This window comes from Lepisma saccharinum, chromosome 21 (genome assembly GCF_977018435.1).
Source record: "Lepisma saccharinum chromosome 21, izLepSacc3.1, whole genome shotgun sequence".
NCBI classification, from domain to species: domain Eukaryota; kingdom Metazoa; phylum Arthropoda; class Insecta; order Zygentoma; family Lepismatidae; genus Lepisma; species Lepisma saccharinum.
This window is the reverse complement of record NC_139249.1, coordinates 51,378,081-51,402,594: the sequence shown is the minus strand read 5'-3', so window position 1 is coordinate 51,402,594 and position 24,514 is coordinate 51,378,081. Positions and strand designations below refer to the sequence as shown.

General features: G+C 36.5%; 5 protein-coding genes across 7 annotated transcripts in view; all 5 read right to left on the bottom strand.

Moving 5' to 3' along the window:
• Positions 1-4,005: 4,005 nt before the first annotated feature.
• Positions 4,006-4,554, bottom strand: LOC146004187 (uncharacterized). Its single transcript, XM_083142856.1, has one exon. The coding sequence runs from the start codon at positions 4,552-4,554 to the stop codon at positions 4,006-4,008; it is 549 nt and encodes a 182-aa protein (XP_082998982.1).
• Positions 4,555-5,593: 1,039 nt separating this feature from the next.
• Positions 5,594-6,439, bottom strand: LOC146004186 (uncharacterized). Its single transcript, XM_083142855.1, has one exon. The coding sequence runs from the start codon at positions 6,437-6,439 to the stop codon at positions 5,594-5,596; it is 846 nt and encodes a 281-aa protein (XP_082998981.1).
• Positions 6,440-12,511: 6,072 nt separating this feature from the next.
• On the bottom strand, positions 12,512-14,077 carry LOC146004185 (uncharacterized). Its single transcript, XM_083142854.1, has one exon. The coding sequence runs from the start codon at positions 14,075-14,077 to the stop codon at positions 12,512-12,514; it is 1,566 nt and encodes a 521-aa protein (XP_082998980.1).
• A 931-nt stretch (positions 14,078-15,008) lies between these two features.
• Positions 15,009-15,767, bottom strand: LOC146004184 (uncharacterized). Its single transcript, XM_083142853.1, has one exon. It carries the CDS (start codon positions 15,765-15,767, stop codon positions 15,009-15,011), a length of 759 nt encoding a protein of 252 aa, XP_082998979.1.
• Positions 15,768-20,094: 4,327 nt separating this feature from the next.
• The window catches only part of LOC146004237 (uncharacterized), an 82,402-nt gene continuing 77,982 nt past the window's right edge, over positions 20,095-24,514 (bottom strand). For all 3 annotated transcript variants that reach the window (XM_083142917.1, XM_083142918.1, XM_083142915.1), the window contains one exon: positions 20,095-23,529. In XM_083142917.1, the coding sequence (XP_082999043.1) occupies positions 22,272-23,529 (1,258 nt within the window). In that variant the 3' untranslated portion in view covers positions 20,095-22,271. The remainder of the gene's footprint in view (positions 23,530-24,514) is intronic.

Below are 24,514 nucleotides of genomic sequence, written 5' to 3'. Positions count from 1 at the left end.
AAACATGGTGCCCAAAGGCAATAATAACCCATGGTGCAACAGCCCATGAGGGCCAGGGCCTACCTACTGGCTGACAGCCTCACTCCCCCTGCAGACATAGGAGATATCCAACCAGGCACGGGGTGATGTGTGGTCAGCACGACTAACCCCCAGTCATTATTGTAGGTTTCCATGGCTGGGTTACCCTACTCATTTGTAGCTACCAAATTTCCAATTGATGCTGGGTGGCCACCGGTCGGTCCCATACACAGGCCGAAATCTAAGAAGAAAAGTTGCTATCTTTACCCAGGAGGCTGTAATCTGTGTGTGTCCCCTAGCCAGAGTCCAAAGCATGACACCTTAGACTGCATGGCCACAGTGCAGGAAGGAAAAGGCCCAAGGAAAGAGATGGAACATTTTCAATGGAAAAGGAAAATCTAAAAATCTTTAGCCCTATAGTAAATCAAGAATGGCAAATAAGAACAAGTAATGAATTGGTTGATCTATATACGAATTCAGATTTCATCAGAAGTAAACAAATAGCGTGTGTAGGACATGTCATAAAGATGGAGATGAGATGGTCGAAAAATTTCTTCAATGGAAAAACTTGAGGAAACTAACAGGCTGAAGAAAATAGGGAGGACTGAATGGGCTAGTATCATTAGGGAAGCTAAGATCTACGTGGGATGTGAAGTCATTGCTTGTGCATTATTTTAAGTACATTCAACAATCCTAATTCATCTCACTACATATTGAGGAGCTACTCAACTTTGAACCTGATTTACAATATGTTTAGAAATTGTCAAATGTCAAGTGGTATATGCGTTGAGCCAATGGAGAAATGAATAAAGAAAGTTACAGAAATTAAACATATTATATGATTTACAAGATTGACAAAATGGGTAAAATTAACTAAATCACCAATCCTCTTTAGTATCACTTAAAATCCCTTTCCAAAAAAATCATCATCCAGGGAATAAATATTTGAAACCAGAAACGGGGGGATTGAAATTAACCCCTTTATTCCCATAACTACCACCCTGCATATGGGGAGAATAAAAAAAAAAGCATAAACCTATAGTAATAGCTATTGCAAATGAAAAAACACTATCCAATCTATATATATAAAATAATAAGATTACACAAAAAGTGTTTGCCTGACACACTGTAACATCCTTACAAAATTTGGAGAGAATCAAGATTTGTATTTAAAAAATGCAATCACAACCTACAAGAGCAATTTATTGGCTACTATAAGAACATCATGTTTGTCATATATGCATTATTCTAATCCCAAACCAGGTGATTGATTTAAAATTCTCTTCTCATTTAACTGCATTTTATAGGGGATGGCTGAACAATAAGAACTGCAAACCACCATATTATGCAATCAAATATTTTGCATGAAATAGTACTAACTTTGCATTGGTTGAGCTGTTTTTGTAAGTCCACTTTATGCACAGATAAGTTAATCTGGACTGGATCTACAGTTTAAAGTGTGATCCAAACCACTATGTGCCTGATAGAATCCAGAACTCCTTGGAAAGTTTCCTGTAATTGACATTCTAATTTCAGGATTGGCCAGCACAATGTAATCACTTTTAACGAACTAATAATAAACGTAATCTACCATTTCTTCCTAAATATTCCAAGTGAAATATTTAATTTTAGCAAAGAACAAATGTTACAACAAAGGCCTACAACAGTTATGGTAGAAACTTTGTATTAAAATTATAAAGTTTTTTAACTGTGTATGATGATGTCTGGACCTGGTACCAACTTTTCAAAATTAACCAAGTAGTAGGTAAGAGCAAGCAATGTGAATTCACACAAAAACGTTAAAATAAGTATCAACTATGACTTGACACATGTGTGTGAATATGAAATCCCAAAACTATTCTTCTGCTGCCTGTAGGAGTGTAGAGCTAAATTTCATTTTGTAGCAAAATCACATCATTCTTTCTAAATGAATGAAATATTGATTTTTTTTCTGGTACGAGTTGTTGCATTTATTTCAATGTTCATATGCGAGATACATTGGAGGGCGACTTCACTTTTTGAAAGTCACTAAATTTTTACTGTTTTTGACATTGAAATCTAACAGTGTGTTTTCAATATGTCACACATGTAACGTTTCAAAAAAGAGCCTTCCACTTCTAAGCTCCGCGACAGGTTAACTTTGCAGCAACTTTTCGCATACATAGACCCAAACATGCGCGCAGAATATAGTTCCGCTGCAATACTGCGGATTTTCTCGCTGTCTGTGATATGAACTGCTCAGCGGTTATGGAGAAACTGGCACGGGGATGCTGGGTGTCGTTCTCGTGTGGATTGATACATAAAATCTGCTGCAAACTTAACCTGTCGCGGGGCTTAATTGGTGGATTTAGTGGGAGGGGCACTTATCCCACTCAAAAGGGGTGGCTAAGTATGGTAAAAACTACTGATAGCATTATATTGCAATGAACAAAAATGTTCGAGCTATCTTTTTCCTTATCAAAAAAGAATGAAACAAAATTTTGCACAACTACATTAATCGGGACTAAATTTTACAAGACACTTAAATAAGTGGACACTGGAAATCCAATCCATGGGTTGTTGGTTACAAGGCAATAAGTTCAATTGATACACACAAAGCGAGAGCATTCTATTTCAAATGTTCCCCATGTTTGTTATAGTTTCGCCTGAGTAAATTAATTATCAAGGTGGTCCCATTCGTTAGTACAATTTACGTAAAGCTACTTGTATTTCCCAAAATCTTCTAATGTTTCACCTTGTAATCAAAGGGTTCGTTTCCCAGTTGTTGGATCGAGAAATAAAAGACTCGCTGCAAAATATCCTTTTGACTATTTTCAAGAACATGTGCACAACACACTAAAAAACATGACAATCTTCATACTTTTTGCCCGGGTAGTGAAAAAAATAACACAGCATAGAACAAAAAAGACTACTACAGCACAGGCTATTGCCCAGAATACATAGTAGACAATATTGCCAGGTGCCAACTCATGTAATATCTAACATCCTCCCACCTGAGTTGGCATATTAAACATAATAGTTTCTTAGGTAATTTTATCTCTCTCCCACTACAGGTGGTACAAAGTTTGGTTTCATTGGGAGGGAGAACATCTGTTTGATGTTTCTTTTTGGTTTGTGGCTTAGGTAATGAACTCTTCATTGCTTCACCATCCACTGCAGTCACCTCCAATGGATATAATCTCTGTACAGGGCGAAGTAGTTCACCATGGCAAGTTTTCAGATGTACCAATCTTGTCATTTGATCCTTACCTGGAAGAATCTCAGTTACACAACCCAATGGCCAATTACGTCTTTTCATATTGTCAAAACCAATCAACACAATATCTCCTACCCTGACAGACCCACATGCTCTGTTTATGGCTTTTTGCATTAACTGTCCAACATACTCATTCCTGAAACGATGCATGATATCTTGTCTCAACTTCTGACAGTAACGGAGACGATTGTTGAGCATTGAAGAATCCACATGGTCACAATCAGGTACACCTGTCTCCCTGATTTCTTGTAAGAACATGGCAGGTGTCAGATGAACTAATTCTGTCTCACTTTCATACATGTAGGTAAGTGGGCGTAAATTAATTATGGCTTCACAGTCACAGAGGATTGTTGTCATTTCTTCGTAGTACAAAACTGATTTCCCGAGTGTTCTTTTCAACAGACCCTTCAAGACATGAACCAATCTCTCCCAAAAACTACCCCACCAGGCTGCACTGGGTGGAATGAATTTCCACTGGATTGGCTGAGCTGTGGAATATTCTTCAACTTTCTTCCAACCGAGTGTCAGAAGTGTATTCTCAGTTCCTCTGAAATTGGTACCATTATCACTGTAGATTACAGAGGGTCTGCCTCTCCTTGACATGAATCATCTAAAAACCTGGATAAAAATCCAAGTTCATAGAGAAGTAACCAACTCTAAGTGAATGGCTCTATCCAAAATATGCAAAATCCACACCTGTTACTTCAAATACATTAGCATCTCTAACTCTATCAGCTGGCAATGGTGCTGGAAGGACGTGGATTGGTTTGGTTGCATGTCTCCTGCAAGTAACACATTTCGAGAGCACTGAACGTACAGCTCTCTTCTACCACAAAGATCCAGAAGTTCTCTCTTAAAATACTTAGTAATATGTTCACACCTGCATGACATGCTTTCTTGTGCCAATACATTATCAGCAATTTAACGACTGGATGTTGTGCTGGAAGAACTACGGGAAACCTGAAATTTTCAGCATCTCCTCTGGCAATAATTTTGATCTTCAAATGAATAATCTCGTCCTTGCCCTCATATGTGCACAAAGGGGAAAGGGGTTTGTCATCCTTTCCTTGGAATGCTTCTTGTTGTATTAGTCTTAATTCTGCATTTTCTGCTTCCTGAAGTTCGCGAACAAAAAGATCTCCAGATCTATGATTCTGTGAATTTCTACTATTATACAAAAATCTCTTGATCCATCCAATGAGTCTAATCACTCGGTTATAGTTAGAGAAATATCTATAATACCATCTAGACTCAGCATCTTGAGCTTTCATACTAAGCATCGTTGATGAAGGTAGCACATTCCTTCTTTCTCTGTCAACTTCCTTCTTTGTTGATAGGAAACTCCACCAGTGGCCACTCACACGGATCCCCTTTTAACCAATGAGGTCCTTCCCACCATAAGGATTTCAACAACTGCCTTGCATCACAACCTCTTGAAGGAAAATCTGCTGGATTCATTTCACTGGGTACATATTTCCATGCAATGGGATCAGAGAGTTGCCTAATTTCTTTAACTCTGTTCCCAACAAATACTCCCCAAACTCCTTCTCGTCGAATCCAAGTCAGCACCATGGAAGAATCAGTCCAAAAGATAATGGAGTTATCTTTTAAACCCAAATGTTCTCAAATCCTGGTTGCCAGCCTTCCTCCCACCATTGCGGCAAGCAATTCTAGCCAAGGAATTGTACTATTCTTTGGAGCTACTCATGTGTTTGTCTCAATCAATTGTATGCTAACACCTCTCCTCGTGTCAACCCTCATGAAAACTGCTGATCCATATGCCACTTTGCTAGCATCACAGAACATGTGAATGCTCATAAGAGTTAAGTTCATTGGATTCATAATCCCCAGCTCATAAAACTTCTAGGTATCCTTACCTCTTTTAGCAGCGGTAACTCTCATATCCATTTTAAAAACTGTGTTTATATTTCTTCACTAACTTGCTCGTCCCATCCAAGACCCTCTGCCCAAGTCTGCTGAAGTAACAATTTTGGTAGAAGTGTTACAGGACAAGTGAAACCTATAGGATCAAATATACAATGTGCTACAGATACGTAATATCACATGTTTCGAAACTGTCTTAAGCTCAACATCTTCAATGTCCAAATTAACTGTAATTGTATCAGCTTGAGGATTCCAACTGAGTCCTAACACTGAAGTAGGGCTAATGTCCTCATCAACCCTTTGAGGGACTGAATACTCCCACCCTCTAAGGTTAAAACCTTCTCCAGCCATAACTGCACGCAATTCTCTTATAAATTTATGGAGATTTTCTTGATTGTCTACACTGGTGGCACAATTGTTCACATAAAAGGAACCTCATAATTTTAAAATAGTAACTTCTGTGTAAGCTAAGTCTTCCTTCCTGAAATGACAACTCTGCAATGCTTGATCCAAATGATGTTCAATAACAGCACCCAACAGAAGTGGACTGCTCGTAACACCAAACACTACAGGAGTATGTCTGAATTTTTGAACTGTTCCATTATTAATATCGTGCCACCAGAGAAATCTCAGGTAGTCTCTATCTTTAGGGTGTACAGCAATTTGTAAAAAGACTCGCTTAATATCTGCTATAACTCCTATTTTTCCTTTCCAAAAATGTAATAAAATATCAGCAATAAGAGCAATCAAGTTGGGTCCAAGTTCTAAACATTGGTTCAAAGACGGGTGTCCTTTTACTTTAGCAGAAGCATCAAACACTGGTCTAATTTTTGTCGTCTTACTGCGCTCTTTCACTACATGTCGATGTGGTAAGTAATGGCCAAAATTCTCTGTTTCATCCTCTGGAACCACCTTAACGACTCCCTCGGACAACCATTCTTGTAGCACTTCATCGTAACTCTGCAAAAGATGTTCTTGTTTCAACTTCTGTGTAGTTGACTGAAGTAGTTTTTCTGCTAGTTCCTTATTGGTGGGGAGAGGCGAACAATCTCCCTTCCATGGTAACTGTACTTCATATCTTCCTTCAACATTGAATGTCAGTGTCTGCAAAAATTGTTCTTTGACAGCCCGTGTATGTTCTTCTGCAGACTTCTTGCCAATGGGATCCTTGATCCCTATGGTATCCAGTTCCCACAGATCAGCTACGGCTTCATTAACATATAAATTCGATACCAACAAAGCTGTATCTGATTTTCTGTTTTCACCTGGAACTTTACCCATAAGTGTCCATCCCAGCTGAGTTTCCACAGCAACTAACCACACTTTAATTTCACAACATGGCCAGTCAGTAATTTACCACAAACATCCTCACCAATAAGAATTTCAACTGGACCTTTCATCTTACCTGCATCTGTTAACCTTATTTGACTTTTGTTCAGCTCATTTAACCAAACACCCACCTGGTGTTACATAAGGAATCTCAAAACATATTGTATCTTGATCAAGAACATCAAATGTGCAACATTATAAACATTATGATTACAAGGACTAGACATGGTACCACCAAATAGCGAATGTATCAAACTTTGTTTGCCAATGGAGTTATAACCCATATCTGTTACAAGAGAACCTGTATCAATAAGAACTCTCACATTCCTGCTCTTATTGTAGTTACCTTTCAAATCCACTACTAATGTCTGCATGAATACATGTGGATTTTCAAGTTGGTTTATCAGTGTATTGTTTACCTCAGTGTTTGATTCTATGCCTTCAGAATAATGGTCAGAATCATTATCTTTGTCTGAAATATTAGGACACATCAATACAACATGCTTTTTCTTGCAAACAATACATTTCAAATTGGCCTTGCACTTCTTCAAAAAATGACCAAATTTTAAACATGCAAAACAATGCTTTTTATCTTTTAGAACCTTCTGTCTTTCAGAGAGAGACATTTTCTGGGCTTTAAAGCAATCATATGAACTGTACTTACCACCACAGAACACACAACTTTTTTCCCTACCACCACTGACACTCAACAAATCTGTCGCACTGGGGATAATAGGTTGATGCAGTGCAGAACACCCTTTCTTCCGAACTTTCACTGCTGCACCATCGAATTCAAACCCAGCTGTTGCAGGGTTGATTCGTTCTTCTCCTTCCACTTCAGCTCGCAGGAATGACATCAAGGACTGCGGTCTTCCGGTCTCATTATTTTCCTCAGCAGCAGACAATGTTCTTCTCTGCCACACACGCATCAAATCCTCTGGGAGGCTGGACTCCACCAATGGAAACAGCATTGCTGCATATTTGTCGCTGGTAACACCCATCGATTCTAATGCTCGAAGTTGAGACTCCAGTGTGTCATACAAAGTCAAGCAAATTTTTTCTTGGCGGTTCAACACCTTTTGTAACACCAATTTTAGCAGTTCACGTACGTACACTTCCACGAGCATATCATCGCAACCAAAACGTAATTTCATGGACTGCACAACTTTCGGGTAATTTTATTTTGTTGGTGGAAAACTGTTCACAAGCTGGCATGCACGAGAACCTTCATTTGTCGCTTGTATCAAATACTGGAATTTGTCCTCTGCACGGATTGTATCATCTTCATTGATCTTCTTGAATTGTCCCCTAAAATGTAACCAATTTTTCAAGTCCCCTCCAAACTTATTCAGTTCGATTTTAGGTAACTTGAATCTTCGATTCTTCATTTCCAAAAAAGACTCGCATTGACAGCAGTTTCCTTACGACAACTTCAAAAAGTTCGACACTTCAATATGTCGGTTGTTGAACAAACACTGATAATCATCTGACAATGACTGTTCTTTCTCTGCACCCAATTCCAACATCAAATCAAAAACAGTTATGTCAGTGGCATGCAGATCACTTGCCTTATTTTCAAGCAACTGGATATTTGCTTGAATAACATTCCTGTCCAGAGTTTGCATCGCTAACTCATTTGCAATCTTCTCTGAAACACGTGTGAAAGCTGACCTAGCAACCGCATGGCTTTTCTTGAGACGATCACTGTCCGTTGACATTTTTTCCGATATTTGCACTTACTTTTTTCTCTGGTCCAACACAGAAAGAAAAGACACGTCCTGTCACGGTCGCCAATAAATGTTGGATCAAGAAATAAAAGACTCCTTTTGACTGTATTTTCAAGAACATGAGCACAACACACTAAAAAAAAAAGAAGACAACTTTCATACTTTTTGCCCGAGTAGTGAAAAAATAACACAGCATAGAACAAAAAAGACTACTACTGCACAGGCTATTACCCAGAATACATAGTAGACAATATTGCCAGGTGCCAACTCATGTAATATCTAACACCAGTGGAGGTACATTTCAGAATGGTTTGATTTCCACTTTGAAGATCTAGTCCCAATTAGCTTATCTGACTACTGAAGATCCAGTCCCAATTAGCTTATCTGACTATAAATTGGACCTACAAACAGGAACCCTTGTAATTGTCTTGTTGTGAAATATATACCCAATAAATACATGCAAACACAAAAAAACGAACACATGCACAGATTAGGTTTACACATGTGTATGTACTGTTTTTAATGTCATATAATCGGCACATTATTTCCAGTTTTACATCTTATCATATGCTTACGGCATAGATTCTCTGCTCCTACCAGAAGAAAAATTCTAGATCCACCTATGGTACTTGACCTGTGTTTACTATGAAAATCTCCTTTGAGAAAGTATTTATGATACAGTGGGTTCGAGAAGTATTAATAGGCAAATTGTCAAGCACTATGTTTATTCAATATTCTGTTGCAGGATTCATTTTTAAGGAATGGATTTATGATGTGTGCTGATGGAGAGATAGTCAGAAGCTTGTTCAGCATTTTATTTCAATTTTGAAGCTCTCATTGGGTAGAACCAGTGGTCAAGGTGAGGGAAACATCTCCTCAGCTAGCAAAATTTTTGCAAAGCCTTCCTCCGATCTGTCTTATTGCCCCCATGTTAAACTATACAAGCACCCCTCAGATAACCGCATCGTCTTAGATAACATTTTCCACTTCAAGTGATGGGCAGAACGAAGAGAATAAACATGGTGATGGAAAACTTGATATTATGTTTATATGTTCTGCTCTAGTTACCAAATTTATGCATATTTAAAATAGTAATGTGATTAAATCTTTTCTGGGTCATTATTGAACAACTTCAAACATTAAAAAAAAGGAAAATGTCTTTAGCCCACATTGCGTGAAGAGATGACTAATCGAGTAGGTGTCCATAATAAGGCAGGCATTGAATAGGAAGCATGTGGTTTAGGTATTTCAATATGCAGTCTACCACTATAATAATGATAATAATAATAATAGACCAATTATTGAATAGGCTGGAGCCCCATGCTCCCATTAGTTTGCGCCACTGTCTAGACAATGACGAATTCGATCCATGTTGGCATGAATTTTTTAACATGTTTTAAACAATTTAGATTAATGCATTGTTGGTGTATAATAATAATGCTTGCGAGTTAACCGTTTCCATAGATATACAAATTAACTATACAAAAGAAATAAAATGCCTGGCTCTTTAAACTCGATACAAGCTATTTTAACCAAGACAAATGCCAAGTATGGTGAATAACATATTCATGGAATATGTACACTCTGTAGTGCATGAAGATTTTTACATAGTATATACAGACGCATCAAAGTCCGCAACTGGTAACACTGGAGCTGCAATATATTGCAATAATCTAATGGAATACAAAATCTACCCATTACCAGCAGAATTTTCAATATTCACGGCAAAAGCGTTTGCTATTCGTCAAGCATTGTTGTATATACAGGAGAAAAACCTCAAGAGGGTAGTGATCGCCACTGATTCAGTGTAAGTCTTACACTCCCTGGATCGATAACAGCTGATTACTATGTAGACTGGCACATTGTTATTAACATAAAAATTTTGTATCACAAAGTAACCAACTCAGGATACAGTATTTCTTTTGTCTGGACTCCTGGGCAGAAGGGAGCCACATAGCAGACGCATTAGCCAAGTACACAGCTGAAGAATCAAGTCACCGATCGCTTCGGATCAAATTTTCTGCAAAAGCGCTAGAGTCGCATGCTAAAACAGAATTGTTGAAAAGTTGGCAGAAACAATGGACAATTACAGGGAAGACTAATTGGAAAAAATATTATTCAATTCAACCAATTATACCTAAAGAACCTTGGTATCAAGACATTAACCTTTCAAGAAACTCTTTAACAAGTCTTCTTAGATGTCGGCTAAATTACACCCTAGCCCACTAAAGACCTGTACACTAGGAAGATTGTTCCTATTCAGTGTGGTGCAACTGAAGGAACACCTGATCATATTATATTTGAATGTCATCTTAATGCAACTACATGTGATTATTTCTTTAGAGACCTAAAAGAAGTAGGATATAATGTCCCATACGACTTGTCAACACTTTTGAGGAACCCAACGAAGAAAATAATATATGTACTTACCAACTATATTGTGAGAGAAAATATTATATTATAAAATTAGGAAATTGTAAAATTATGAAATTGTAAAATTATGAAATGTAAAATAAATGTAACTGGTGCATAGCAGCAGAGCTACAACCAAATATACATTTATAAAAAAAATAAAAAAAGACAAACCAATTTGCCAATTCAGTCAACAAAAGAAAGGTAAGATACAGTACATATTTACATTATTTATAATATAATAATAATCCTTTGCGCAACAGCCCATGAAGGGCCTGGGCATACCTACCGACTGCCGGTCTCCCTCCCACACTTTCTCTCGTCACCTCTAAGCGTGGAGATCTTCAACCAGTATTGGAATAGTCGGGGGGTCAGCCCGACGTATCCCCAGCCGTTATAGTAGGTCGTCTCGACCGGATTACGCTCACTCACTCGGAGCTTCCCAATTTCCTCACGATGGTGGGTTGCCACCGGCCCTATACGTAGGCCGAATAAATTCCGACCAGAGCCGGATTCGAACCTACGCTGTCCCGCAGCGAACGATCTCAAGACGAGTGAACGCCTTAACCCGCTCGACTACGGAGGAGGACTTAAATTATTCATACTTCACTATAATACATCTCGGCGAAGTAAAAACGACAAAAAAGGTTCGTACGAATATTTTACATAATCATAATCTATAATATATAAATATTTGTAAATATATACCTACTGTGAGCTTATCCAAAGTTTAACAATTTTCGAGTCACACTGGCTACAGATTATGATCAATGGAATACTTTTTTTATTTAAAATTATGCATAAGTTAGTACGCTAATACATGTAATGACCAAAATCCATGCATAATATACTTTATCAGAACTATGAGCAATGTTCTTGAACAAATCATGAATTAATGTAAACTAGAATACCCTTTTCAAAACTTAAGTTTGTAATGAAAGTTGGGATTAACTTGATTACAAGCTCGCTCGTATACTTTTTCATGAAAGATATTGCATTACACCTCATCTCTCATTTTCTTGTTTTAATGAAAATGTAAAGGGGGTATAAGTATAAGGTAAGATATTACTGTGCAAATCATTAGTACTGTTTTTATTCTGTAATGTTTATAATGAATTTTTTAAAAAAGTTTTTCTAATATTACTTTCAAAGGTCTGCCTGGTCAAGATGAAGATTTATCAATATAATTGCATGAAGCACTCATTTGAAACACTTTATTATAAGCTTACTTGTGCATCTCTTGTATAAATTATTTTAATAACTTTTCATTTTAGTTCCAGTAATTCAGTCACATTCATTTAAAATAGCATTGTCCAAACACCTTATGTAGATTTTTAATTCTATGTCAATAACTAATTTTAGTACCACAATGAATCTGAAATAAATTTGGGTTAGGGTATATAGTATTTTAATTAGCTTATGTTCAGTTAGCTTATATTTTGTTAACATCAAATCTATGATTCAATTACAGTAAACATTATCTACATGTTTATACATAAACACTCAATAGTAAGTGTATGGAGTTGCGTTGATTCTCGAAAGAAAACAGAATCACAAAAGCACACGCTGGTTCTTTTAAGATATCTATATTCTACCTGTAAAGCACTACATTGGAGAATAACTGAAAAGCAATACTGATCACATCAGACAACGACCGTTCTTGGTAATATCCAGCTGCATGTCACCGCAATTCATGCCATGTTGCTTCTCACTCGCTAACCGTTCTCTCTCCTTGGCACCCACGCAAATCAGCTGATACTTGGACTACAAAAATAATTTAACTCACATATCTAAACCAAATAATGAAAACAAGAATAAATGAAACACATTACTATACATATTCCCCCTCTTGATTGGATAAATTCCAATCAACAGATTTGCTAATTCAATTGTCATTAGGTAAGGGAATCAATTTGTTCACTTGTCTTTTAGTAAAACCAGTTTTTGATCTAATTTTTGCCACACGCACTGCACCGTCTTTACCAGGAAATGTCTCTTCCACTACTGCTATCTTCCATGTAAGTGGAGGTGCGTTGTCTTTTTTGACCAGAACCACCATGCCTGGTTGAAGATTTTCTGCTGAAGCCGTCCATTTACGGTGCTGTTGTAGTTCGTGGAGATAATCCTTCGACCATCTCTTCCAAAAATGTTGTTGTAATTGCTGAATATGTTGCCATCTAGAAAGACTGTTTTGGCACAAGTTAGTTAAATCAGGCTCAGGTATGGACATGAGAGGTGACCCTATAAGAAAGTGACCAGGTGTTAAATAAAAGGTGTCACTGGGATTATCAGATATTGAGGTCAGGGGTCGGGAATTGAGGCATGCTTCAATTTGAGTTAACAATGTTGCAAGCTCTTCATATGTCAAAGTAGCATTTCCCACTATCCTCTTAAAGTGATATTTCATAGACTTTACAGCAGCTTCGCAGAATCCTGCAAAGTGGGGCGCATTAGCAGGAATGAAGTGCCAGTTGATTCCATCTTTTATTGCAAAATCTTCAAGTCCACCTTTTAGTTGTTCTGCTTTGAAGAGTTGACTGAACTCTCTCAGTTCTCTATTAGCTCCAACAAAATTAGTCCCATTGTCACTGTATATGTTTTGACATTTTCCTCTCCTAGAAACAAATCTGCGTAGAGCAGTGATAAATGCTTCTGATGTTAAGGAAATAACTGCTTCATGCACTGCCTTAGTAGCCATGCACACAAATATAGCTACATATCCCTTGGTAGTGATTCTGCTTCTTCTGTTTGTTCTTAGGATGCAAGGACCAGCATAATCTACTGCTGTATTTAAAAATGGACGTGATGGTGTGACTCTTGGGCTTGGCAATTGTCCCATGAGTTGATATGACGCCTTGGCTTGCAACTTAAAACATATTAAGCATTTATGCAAGACAGATCTGACTGTTTGTCTGATATATGGAATCCAGTATTCCTGTCTTAAAGAGCTTGTCAACAATTGAGGCCCTGCATGTAATAAATGACGATGTTCTGATTCAATTATGAGTTGCGTCAGATGATGTTTGGTAGGCAAAATTAATTGATATTTGCTCTCATATGGCAATTCTAAATTTTCGAGTCTTCCACCAACTCGTAACAGCTGTCTGTCATCAATAAATGGATGAAGATCCTTGATAGGACTATTTTTTGATATTTGTTTTCCTTCTTCTAAGTCATGAATTTCTTGTGGAAATGAAATGTGTTGCATAATTAAGATACATTTCATTAGTACTGCACGTAATTCAACATAAGAAAAGTTTCCTGTTCTCTTCGAAGCAGGATCCTTAACATTGTAAATGAATCTGTAGCATGTTGCTACTATACAAAGCAATCTCTGTAATGTGGAAAATCTCAGCATGAAATCTGCTTCTGTTGCATGTATCTTGCTAAACATTGATGTAGCCATCTTCTTTTGTTCTGTTATGTATTCTTCTAGTTCACTATTTTCCATAACATCTAATGGCCAAGTATCTTATTTTAATCATGTAGGTCCATTCCACCAAATTTCCGAATCCTGGAGGGCTCTTGGTTCTACTCCCCTTGTTATCAAATCTGCTGGATTCCACTTAGATGTGACATGATGCTATTGGTTAATCACAGAAAGTTCCTGGATCTGTGCAACACGGTTACCTACGAAGGTTTTCCATCAAGTGGGGGATGCTGCTAGCCACCCAAGTACAATTTTAGAATCTGCCCAAAAATTTGTACTGTCAATTGGAATTCTAAAATTGGGTGTTGTTTTCTTAACTAGTTTAGCTAATAGAAGAGCACCGCACAATTCGTCATGGCAAAGTAACCTTTTTTATTGGCGCTACACTTGACTTTGCACACAGTAATTTAACGTTGATTTTTCCTGACTCATCTCTTGATGTAATATAAATGCAACAACAATAAGCTCCTTCTGCTGCATTGCAGAACCCATGTATCTGAATGTCATTTGTCTTTTCTCTTGTCAGTACAAATCTCTCTATTTGGATGTAAATTATATCTGGTAGTTGTTGATACAAATTTGTCCATTGGTTTCTTAGATCTGAATCTAATTGTTCATTCCACTCCAATTTACAACCCCAAAGTTTCTGCAAAAACATCTTATATAAAATGACAGTTGGACTGATAAGTCCCAATGGATCAAATATGGAGCTAACAATTGACACAACTTGTCGTTTGGTTATGTTCGTTAATGGTGAACAAAAGTCTCCATCTTTTGCTACTTTGCATGAAATTAAAAATTTGTCTGTAGATGGTTGCCAGATGAGGCCTAATGTGTTTATTTCTGCTTCATTATTGAACTGAAATGGTAAATGAACTTCTCTGTATTTTTCTGGTACTGCTTGCACCAATTCCTCACAACTGGAGCACCATTTGCGTAAAATTAATCCACCTCATTTCAAGAGTTCATTCAGTTCAGACTGCAATTTAAGCATAGTTTCAATGTTATCACCTCCTGATGCTACATTGTCGCAACAAAAATCCTTTAATAATTTGTTGGATGCATTGGGAAAGTTTTCATTTTCCTGTCTTGCAAGCATTTGTAATGCTGCAACAGCCTGGTACGGTGATGAGGTTAAGCCATAAGTTACAATTAGTAATTCATAAGTTTGTATTTCTTCACTTGGTGATGTTCTCCACAATATTCTTTGATATTTAACATCATCAAGATGGACTCTAATGTTGCGAAACATCTGGGCTATATCTGCTGTAAAAACTATCTTGTGCATTCTGAACCTCAGTACAATAGAGTATAGATCTTCTTGGACTGTAGGGCCTATCATTAGAACATCGTTAATGGATAGTCCACTGTCTGTTTTCGATGATCCATCAAATACAACTCTCACAGGTGTTATAGTACTTTTTCTAATAATAGCATGATGCAGTAGGTAATATGACTCCTTGTTTTCTTGATCAGTAGTTTTAATTTGCTTCATGTGGCCTAATGATTCATAATTGTCCATGAATTCACAATAGTTCTGCCTGAGTGTTGGCTGTACTGTTAATCTTCTTTCCAACTGATGAAATCTTTTGTCTGCTTGTTGAAAAGAATTCCCTAATTCAGTATGTATTGATTTGAATGGTAGCCTAACCATAAATCTACCATCCTTCTGCCTGATGGTTGTTTCTTGAAAATGCCTTTCACAATCCATTTCTTCTTTGCTCTTTGTCTTTGTGAATACTTCTTCTAACTCAAAAAAACCTCTGTAATTGTAATTGAAGGCTATCTTCAGTACGAACAAAACATGAAGTAACTGTTGTAGGTTCTCCACATTGTTGAGGCATAGCTCCTGCTAAAATGTATCCTAACTCTGTATCTTGAAGTACAGGATAATTTCCTATTCTTGTTCTTCTATCTGAACGTAGTAGCAAGAAAAATAGTTCAGATCCAATCAACAAATCTAAGCTGCCTGGCTGATAAAATGAAGGCTCAGCAAGCTGAATATCCTTTGGAAGATTCCAAGTATTACAATTGATTGCCTGTAATTTTTGGTAAAACAAGACACTTCACTGTTGTTGTATAATTAGATGTTCTAGACTGGATTACAACATCTACACAATGTTTAGTTTCAAGACACGAATTGTTTATTCCCTGGACTGGAACAACATAGTTTTCTTTCTTCAGTCGTAGTTTTTGCACTAATGATGTGCTTACAAAATTTAACTAAATCCCACTTTCCAAGAGAACTCTGCAATAATGAAATTGTCCATTGTCGCCTTTTACCTTCACTAAGGCAGTTGACAATAAAACTTGTGAAATGTGTCTTTCTTTGACTGTACAATATGAAGATTGAGGTGCTACATCTCTTGCCACATTGTTGCTTTCTTGAGGAGACACCCTGGAATTCAATTGTTGTGTATTGCTTGTATTGTTACTGACACTCGCTGATCTTGGTCTTTCAGGTGTATCCCTGTGCAAGAGAGTATTATGTTTCAAGTTACAAATTTTGCAATTACAAATCGTATTCTTCCACCATCCACTTGTGAACTCATTGGGATTAGTGGAAGTTTGTGAAAAAGATAGTAACTCGCATACAGTATGTAACATTGTTATTCATACACATATAATTTCAGAGGAAAAAATGTCATATCTACTAGTAAATATAATAATTTTCATATGTACCTGGAAACTAATGTTAATGAAGGTTTCACCAACAAATGTCAATAAAAATGTATGTTCAAAGTGCATAAACAGAGCATATAATTTGTGTGAAAAGAGAAAAACACGCTGTTTCATGCAACATTGTTATTCGTACAGGCAAGAGTTTCAATCTTTCTCGCTATTCGGGCGATTTCGTGCAGTTTGCAACTTTGTAACAAGTTTGAACATGCAGGCGCGCTCCCCGTCAATCAGAATGCTGGCATAGGTATTGTTGTAGGCCTATCGTCTATCTATCAGCGTGTTTGAAATGGGCAAGGTGAAGGAACTTAGTTCTGATCTGAAGGGTGGTATTATAAATTTGGCCCTTAGAGGTTATTCGTTAAGAAAAATTGGACAAACAGTCAATAAATCACACTCCACAGTTCAATACATAGTAAACAAATTTAGAGAGGAAGGTTCAACACAGAATGTGCTGAGAAAACCAAAAGAGAGACAGTTGAATAAACACGATGAACGCTTTATTTTAGAAAGAGTGCGAGAAAACCCCCAACTAAGTGTTCCTCAGTTACGACCGTTAGTAGAAAATGTTGATGGCAAGATGATGTCCGATCAAACTGTCCGACGTGCCTTGTGGAAGCATGGATATCATGGCAGAATACCACGAAAGAGGCCGTATGTAAATAAGATGAATCGCAGGAATAGACTTTCATTTGCGAAAGAGCACATCCACACGAGTCCAAGATTAATATGTATGGGTCAGATGGGATAAATAGGGTCTGGAGAAAATCATATAAAGACAATGATCACATTAACACAGTTCCAACAGTTAAACATGGTGGTGGGTCATTAATGATTTGGGGCTGAATGTCGTTCAAAGGTGTTTGTACCATCCAGTTTATTGATGGTATCATGTATGCATATGTGTATTTGGACATATTAAAGAACAATGCAAAGCAGAGTGTCCAAAAAATGGACATGCCGCCTGTCTACAGATTCCAACAAGACAATGACAGTAAGCATAAGGCACGAGTTAACATGAATTGGCTAACATGGAATGTGCCCAAACTACTACAAACACAAGCTCAAAGTCCAGACTTAAATCCCATTGAGCATTTATGGGCAATTTTGAAGAGGCGAGTCCATAAAGCAGCCGTCAAGTCCAAACAAGAGTTGAAAACTGTTGTGCAAGCCGAGTGGAATAAAATAAGATCTGAAACATCTCGGAAACTGGTTAATTCTATGAATAACAGGTGCCAAGCAGTAATTAAAGCTGAAGGATATGCCTCAAAGTATTAGAACTGTCAGTCCATTTGCTTGGAATATACTTTTTTCTTTTATATTATTAAGTGTATGAATAGAAAAGTTGTACAAAAAATGGCATGTTTCTCTTTCAGTTTCATTTACTTTATTATTGTCATTGGTTATACAGAATTTGGGTAAGATTTTATGTTCCTAATGATATTAGTTATTGAATTGTAAATAAACAATTTCAAAAGAGTGTATTTCCTTTCAGATATTAAAGCATTTTCTTTGAAAATCAGTGTGTACGAATAAGAATTTTACATACTGTACGTCTAAGTACTGCGTGTCCTTATGCTTCAATATGCATTTCTCTGCGAGCAGCAATTTGTTTACTGTCATCTTTGATGTGGATTGCTGCTGCTACTATGTCACATGCTGTAAAGTGAAAAGGGGCCTCATGCCCTTAAATGCTTTCATTATTCAGTTGAGGACAATTTAACATTAAAATGTCCCTCAATGCTTCCAACAGCTATTCATATGCTATCTAGTCCCAAGCATAAAAAACTCTCCAAGCTTCACATGAAAATCCAGCAGGAATCTATGCAACACAACTTGAAAGAAAAAATGCCTGCCCACTGGGAAGTGTGCATGCTTGCATAAGCTACTTACCATGTCATAATTTCTACAGTAAATTAATACTTCGGGGAAATTCTAACTGTGCTAATTAGTCATTTTTACTTATTCTTATTTCAGTATTCTGAAATACTTCCCAACAACTTGCCAAAATCAGTAAATATTCAGAACTAGATTGCAAAGTTATCAGAAAAAAAAATTGCCTTTTTAAGGAAATACACTTTTTGGATGGGCTTTTTTCAGCCTTTTCTCCAAACTGCTTGCAATCAATGAAAATACATCAGCTTGAAGCAATTTTCTTGTTCCACAGCTTTCATTTGTCTCTCTACTGTAAAGTGACACTCCTTTCTAAATTTAGAATACAACTTTTGACACATAATTAATACAAGCAGCATTTACAAAAAAAGGTTGACTTTTTTTTTCCAGGATTGGTTTTTCTCTGTCATTTTCATAATTCTGTATGCTGCTTAAAACATAGGCTCGACCAGGACTTCAACCCGAATCTTTGGCATACTATGCCATTGCTCTACCACCGAGATACTGTACTCACCTGGCTTTTCCTGATTTTTCACTGTCGCTGCTTTACCTACGTGGAATCGTCACTCAGTGCTAACAACAGATTCTGTTGCACACTGGTAAAACTGAGACAGGCAGCGACTAAAATAGATTACCTACAAATGGCAAAAAAGGAGATCTATCCTCCTTCAAAAATCTGGATTTTTATTAGAAAAGTTTGTTTAGAGCTCACTTTATGCTGAGATAGCCTAATCGAGACTGGACAAACAAATTTGAATTGGTGTCTGAACCACTATATCTGCACAAGGAATCAAACACTGCGGATAGATTGAACCACTACATCTGCACCAGGGATCAAACACTGCAGATAGATAGATAGATTAAAAGACACTATGCCATTGGGTAGGTCTAGATACACACACATCTCTAGGGCATGTAATGTGTGTGTCTATGCACACATACGCAGAGGATTTGAAAACTGTATTACACTGGTCAGAAAACAAATTTGACACAAATAATCATTTCATAGAATTCTACCTTCCAAAGCATATACAAATGATCTAGCATAAACTAGAAATAAGAAGTATCTAAACACAAAAAAAATAACTTAACATTGTGAAAAATATTTCTTTTGGTTCCCTTCTGAGAGCAGCTTGGAACATTTGTAACAATAATTATGTTGTTATAAATGTAATAAATAGTGTTACTGAAGAGAAAATATTTTATAAGTATTAAACGTTAAAAAAGGGCAATGACTTAAATAAAAAGATCTATGCCATTTGGGGTAAAACTACATAAGTATATGTACCTGTGCTCTGCAGTAGCACAACCTAAACTTATCCTAGAAGGAGATAGAGCAGATGTGAACTGACAATGTGACAATCGTGCATACAAAAATAATTACATATATCAATATTCTAGGGTCAAGGATTCCCAACAACAAAAAATTTATTTAGGTTCAAATACAATTTTATTGCACATAGTAATCATCCAAATACAGTATTAATAATTTTATAGATAAAAGTTTGTGATTCACCTGGTAAATGAACTCACTCACTTAATTTGCAGTGCTATCAAGAGCAAGATTACAGACAGTTTACCCTCACAACACAGTGCCAGCAACTTTATCGTGTTGATAAGTCACAAATCAACCAATTCACTATTTTCTGAATTGCAAAATATACTTGACACACACTTAAAAGAAAAAGAAAATGTGATGTCCGTAAAATAGACAAACTTTTTTCTTACTTCTAGCTCCATCATTTCACACAAGTTTGGAAAGATCTGCATTAACCCTTAAACGACAGCCTGTCACGTATAGGTGACAAGATGCTTTTGCATGTAGTATCTGACATTTGGGACATACTGTGACTCTTTTGTTCGGATATACATTGTTTTTTGTTCTGCATGAGTCTTGAGGTATGTGATAAACAACCAGTAAGGTTTAATTTCATTATGGTTATATTGGGGGCAGCCCTTTGGAAATCTTGTTCAGTTTCTTTTTTCATTTCATTATCGTTATTTTCTCAGTTCTGGGATTAGTAATGGCACTTTTAGCAAGGGAACGAACACACTAAAATAATAATTTTGCACATTTACATCATGGCGTCATCTCGTGGGGGCCCGCTGATTTTCAAATTTCGTAAAATAAAAGTTGTCATTTTTCTTTTTCTACCTGATAACGAAAAATTTGTTTTTTATGTCCCGGCGTCGCAGCGTGGGGACCAGCAATTTTAAATTTTCGTAAAAAAAGTTTCTTCTTCCTCTTCTACCCTATAACGGAAAATTTTGTTTTTATGTCATAGGCTTATAGCCACATCTGTACTGAACAAAACGAGGTACAATTTGTAACTCCAGCGCTCTTAGTTCCAGAGATATAAAATTTTATATAAAAGCATGCGGAAATTTAAAATTCCCGCTGAAAACGCCTCGGTCGTTCATGGGTTTTCCGGGAAAACATGCTCGGTCGTCTAAGGGTTAAAGACAAATGCATTTTTCTATGTAGTAACAGGGTGAAAAAATCTATTATTTTAGTCTTTCCTTCCTTTCATCAGTGTTTACCTGACTTGTCATTAGTCTTTCCCCGTATACCCTTTTTCTATCGTTACTGAAAATTCGATAAGTTTGTTTACATTAGATAGTCATAAGTTGATTACATGCACAGATAATAGACTTGTTTGAAGGGGGAAAAATACTCTCTCATTTATACAGCACAAGGAATTTCATTCTTCCGTGTTGTTTACATTAAATCTATTCTCTACATTAGACTATGTAAACTACTATAAGCTAATGTAATATTCTAGTAATTACACATAGACAATGCATGTAGACGTAAACTTACAGTCTACGGCACATCAGTGGTCATCTTCTTCCAGGTCATCCCATCAGCACACAGAGCCACTGTCATAATGCACAATTTGGCTCTCCTGGGTTCATTCAAAAGTTCTGAATCATCTGCTATATTCCATATGCTTAGCCCCTTCATAAGACTATCTCTACCCAAATCTCAAAAAGCACCAGAAGAGGAGTTGTTTTGTCACAACTGTTGAGGTCATACAGGTTGTAAAGGCAAGTTTTCAGTAACAACCATATATCTTTTTAGAAGGTTTTCTAAAGTTCCGACAAAAGTCAAACAAGTGTGATAGACTTCACAAAGAACATGTTAAATAAAAACATCAACATCATTCACCAAATCTCATTTCTTCTAGATAGTTAGAAGCTATCAGCAAACACTCGTAAATGTATTATGACTGCTTGCATAAGGAAAAATTCCATTAAATCAATTTTCCAGATTGAATTTTCAAAGATACGTTTTTCCATTGTAGGGAATTTGTATCACCAATTCTTTCGTGAATTATCAAATTAATTCAAACTTTAGCACTTAAAGCACGTTTTTCTTTTGGTACTAAGGGCATTATGGATGAATTCGCTAGTAATTTTCAAATGGACTTTTAACTTTTCAGTTTCATTAAATCTCTTTTTGCATTGAGGGCATTCATATGGGCGAATTCCTTCGTGAATTCTCAAATGGGCTTTCAAGCTTCCACTTTGAGTAAATCTCTTTTTGCATTGAGGGCATTCATATAGGCAAATTCATTCGTGAATTCTCAAATGGGCTTTCAAGTTTCCACTTTGAGTAAATCTCTTTTTGCATTGAGGGCAATCAAATGGATGAAATTCCTTCGTGAATTCTCAAATGGGCTTTCAAGTTTCCACTTACAGTAAATCTCTCTTTGCACTGAGGGCATTCATATGGGCGAATTCCTTCGTGAATTCTCAAATGGGCTTTCAAGCTTCCACTTTGAGTAAATCTATTTTTGCATTGAGGGCATTCATATGGGCGAATTCCTTCGTGAATTCTCAAATGGACTTTCAACTTGCTACCATTAATAAATCTCTTCTTGCATTGACGGCATTCATGTGGACGAATTCCTTCGTGAATTCTCAAATGGGTTGTCAAGTTTCCACTTTGAGTAAATCTCTTTTGGCACTGAGGGCATTCATATGGGCGAATTCCTTCGTGAATTCTCAAATGGGGTTTCAAGTCTGCGCTTCGAGTAAATCTCTTTTTGCACTGAGGGCATTCATATGGGCGAATTCCTTCGTGCATTCTCAAATGGACTTTCAAGCTTCCATTTTCAGTAAATCTCTTTTTGCACTGAGGGCATTCATATGGGCGAATTCCTTTGTGAATTCTCAAATGGACTTTCAAGTTTCCACTTTGAGTAAATCTCTTATTGCACTGAGGGCATTCATATGGGCGAATTCCTTTGTGAATTCTCAAATGGACTTTCAACTTGCCACCACGAGTAAATCTCTTCTTGCATTGAGGGCATTCATATGGGCGAATTCCTTCGTGAATTCTCAAATGGGTTTTCAAGTCTCCACTTCGAGTAAATCTCTTTTTGCACTGAGGGCATTCACATGGGCGAATTCCTTCGTGAATTCTCAAATGGACTTTCAAGCTTTCACTTCGAGTAAATATCTTTTTGCACTGGGGGCATTCATATGGGCGAATTCCTTTGTGGCTTATTTTTTTTAATTTTATGTTTTGGATAACTGTTTTCTTGCATTGGTTTCTTTTCAACAAAATTAATTCATGGTGAGTTTTGATATGGCACATTAAATTTACTTTCTCTGTAAATGATATTCCACAATGAGTACAATTGAAAGGATAAATTCTATCCTTGATTTCAGATTTGATATTAATAATTTCTTTTCGATTGAGGATATTCCTGTACTTACGTTTAATTAAAGCAACTGATTTATTGAATGATTTTATATTACAACATATTGACATAGTTTCAATGGTGTGATGATATTTAATACCTCCACCAACAATTTCACCAGCACACATGATTCCTGATGGCTTCCCACAATTTCTGATGAAAGCAGGTAATATTAAATTTCTTTCTATGTTCCTGAAACAAAAAGTTTCAATATGTTGAATTACAAGGAATTATCATCTAACATAGGCTACTCTCTTAAATTTATGCTTGCACAAACATGTGTAACAGTATCTACCTACTGGCATATGAAACCACCTACAACCACAGCCACATGTTCTTTCTATGTATTACTACTCCATGGCAATTTTCTCTTTACTGTACCATTTTATAGCCGCTGCATATACCCTGGGTCATTCTCTGACTTTTCTATCATTTATATTCAAACTGAGAAATTATTATAATTCACAAGATAGGGAGGAAATTTTACTGGGATTTTTCATATACAGGGAGTTTAAAATAAAGGGACATTGCATGTCAAAGAGACCCTGAACCTCAGTATTTAAATGCAATGTTCAAACTTTATGCTATCTTGTGAGTGAATAATCTAAAATTTTCATTTCGTAAAAATTCAAGTATTATCCATAATTAAGTTAAAAGGTAGAAGTTATTTTCCGTACAAATAGATCATTTAAACTTTTCAATTTACTACTGTTTTGTTCTGTATCCCACCTGTGACACAAAAAACAATACATTTCTCCTTTATTGTTATGTTTCTTCTCAACTCCACTACAATAATCAAAGGCCATTTATATTCTCTCTCTGTCTCAAATACTTTATTTTTCATAATTTGACAATTCAGAGAAATTAAAAATAATTTCTTAATAAGTGAAGAGGCAGTGTTTCATCTTTCCCACCTGTGACAATAAATTGTTCACTTGTAGCAACAAATCTGGGAAAGTATTTTAAGGGTAGTTTTGTTTAATCAACAGTACAAGTTTCATATTTCATAGAAGAGAAACTAAGAAATATGTTGTTTAACTATCACAAGACTAGTTAGTTTAGCATCAAAAATGTAGTCCACGTGCCTCACCGACAAGAATGGAATGCCCATAAAATATTTGATTCTTAAAAGATACGTCTAATTGAGATTACAATGAATTGTTATTTTTAATAAGCG

Bases quoted from the DNA above. Each gene is read 5' to 3' on its own strand.
- LOC146004187 (XM_083142856.1), bottom strand. From the start codon at position 4,554: ATGCTTAGTATGAAAGCTCAAGATGCTGAGTCTAGATGGTATTATAGA.
- LOC146004184 (XM_083142853.1), bottom strand. From the start codon at position 15,767: ATGGATTGTGAAAGGCATTTTCAAGAAACAACCATCAGGCAGAAGGAT.
- LOC146004185 (XM_083142854.1), bottom strand. From the start codon at position 14,077: ATGGAAAATAGTGAACTAGAAGAATACATAACAGAACAAAAGAAGATG.
- LOC146004186 (XM_083142855.1), bottom strand. From the start codon at position 6,439: ATGGGTAAAGTTCCAGGTGAAAACAGAAAATCAGATACAGCTTTGTTG.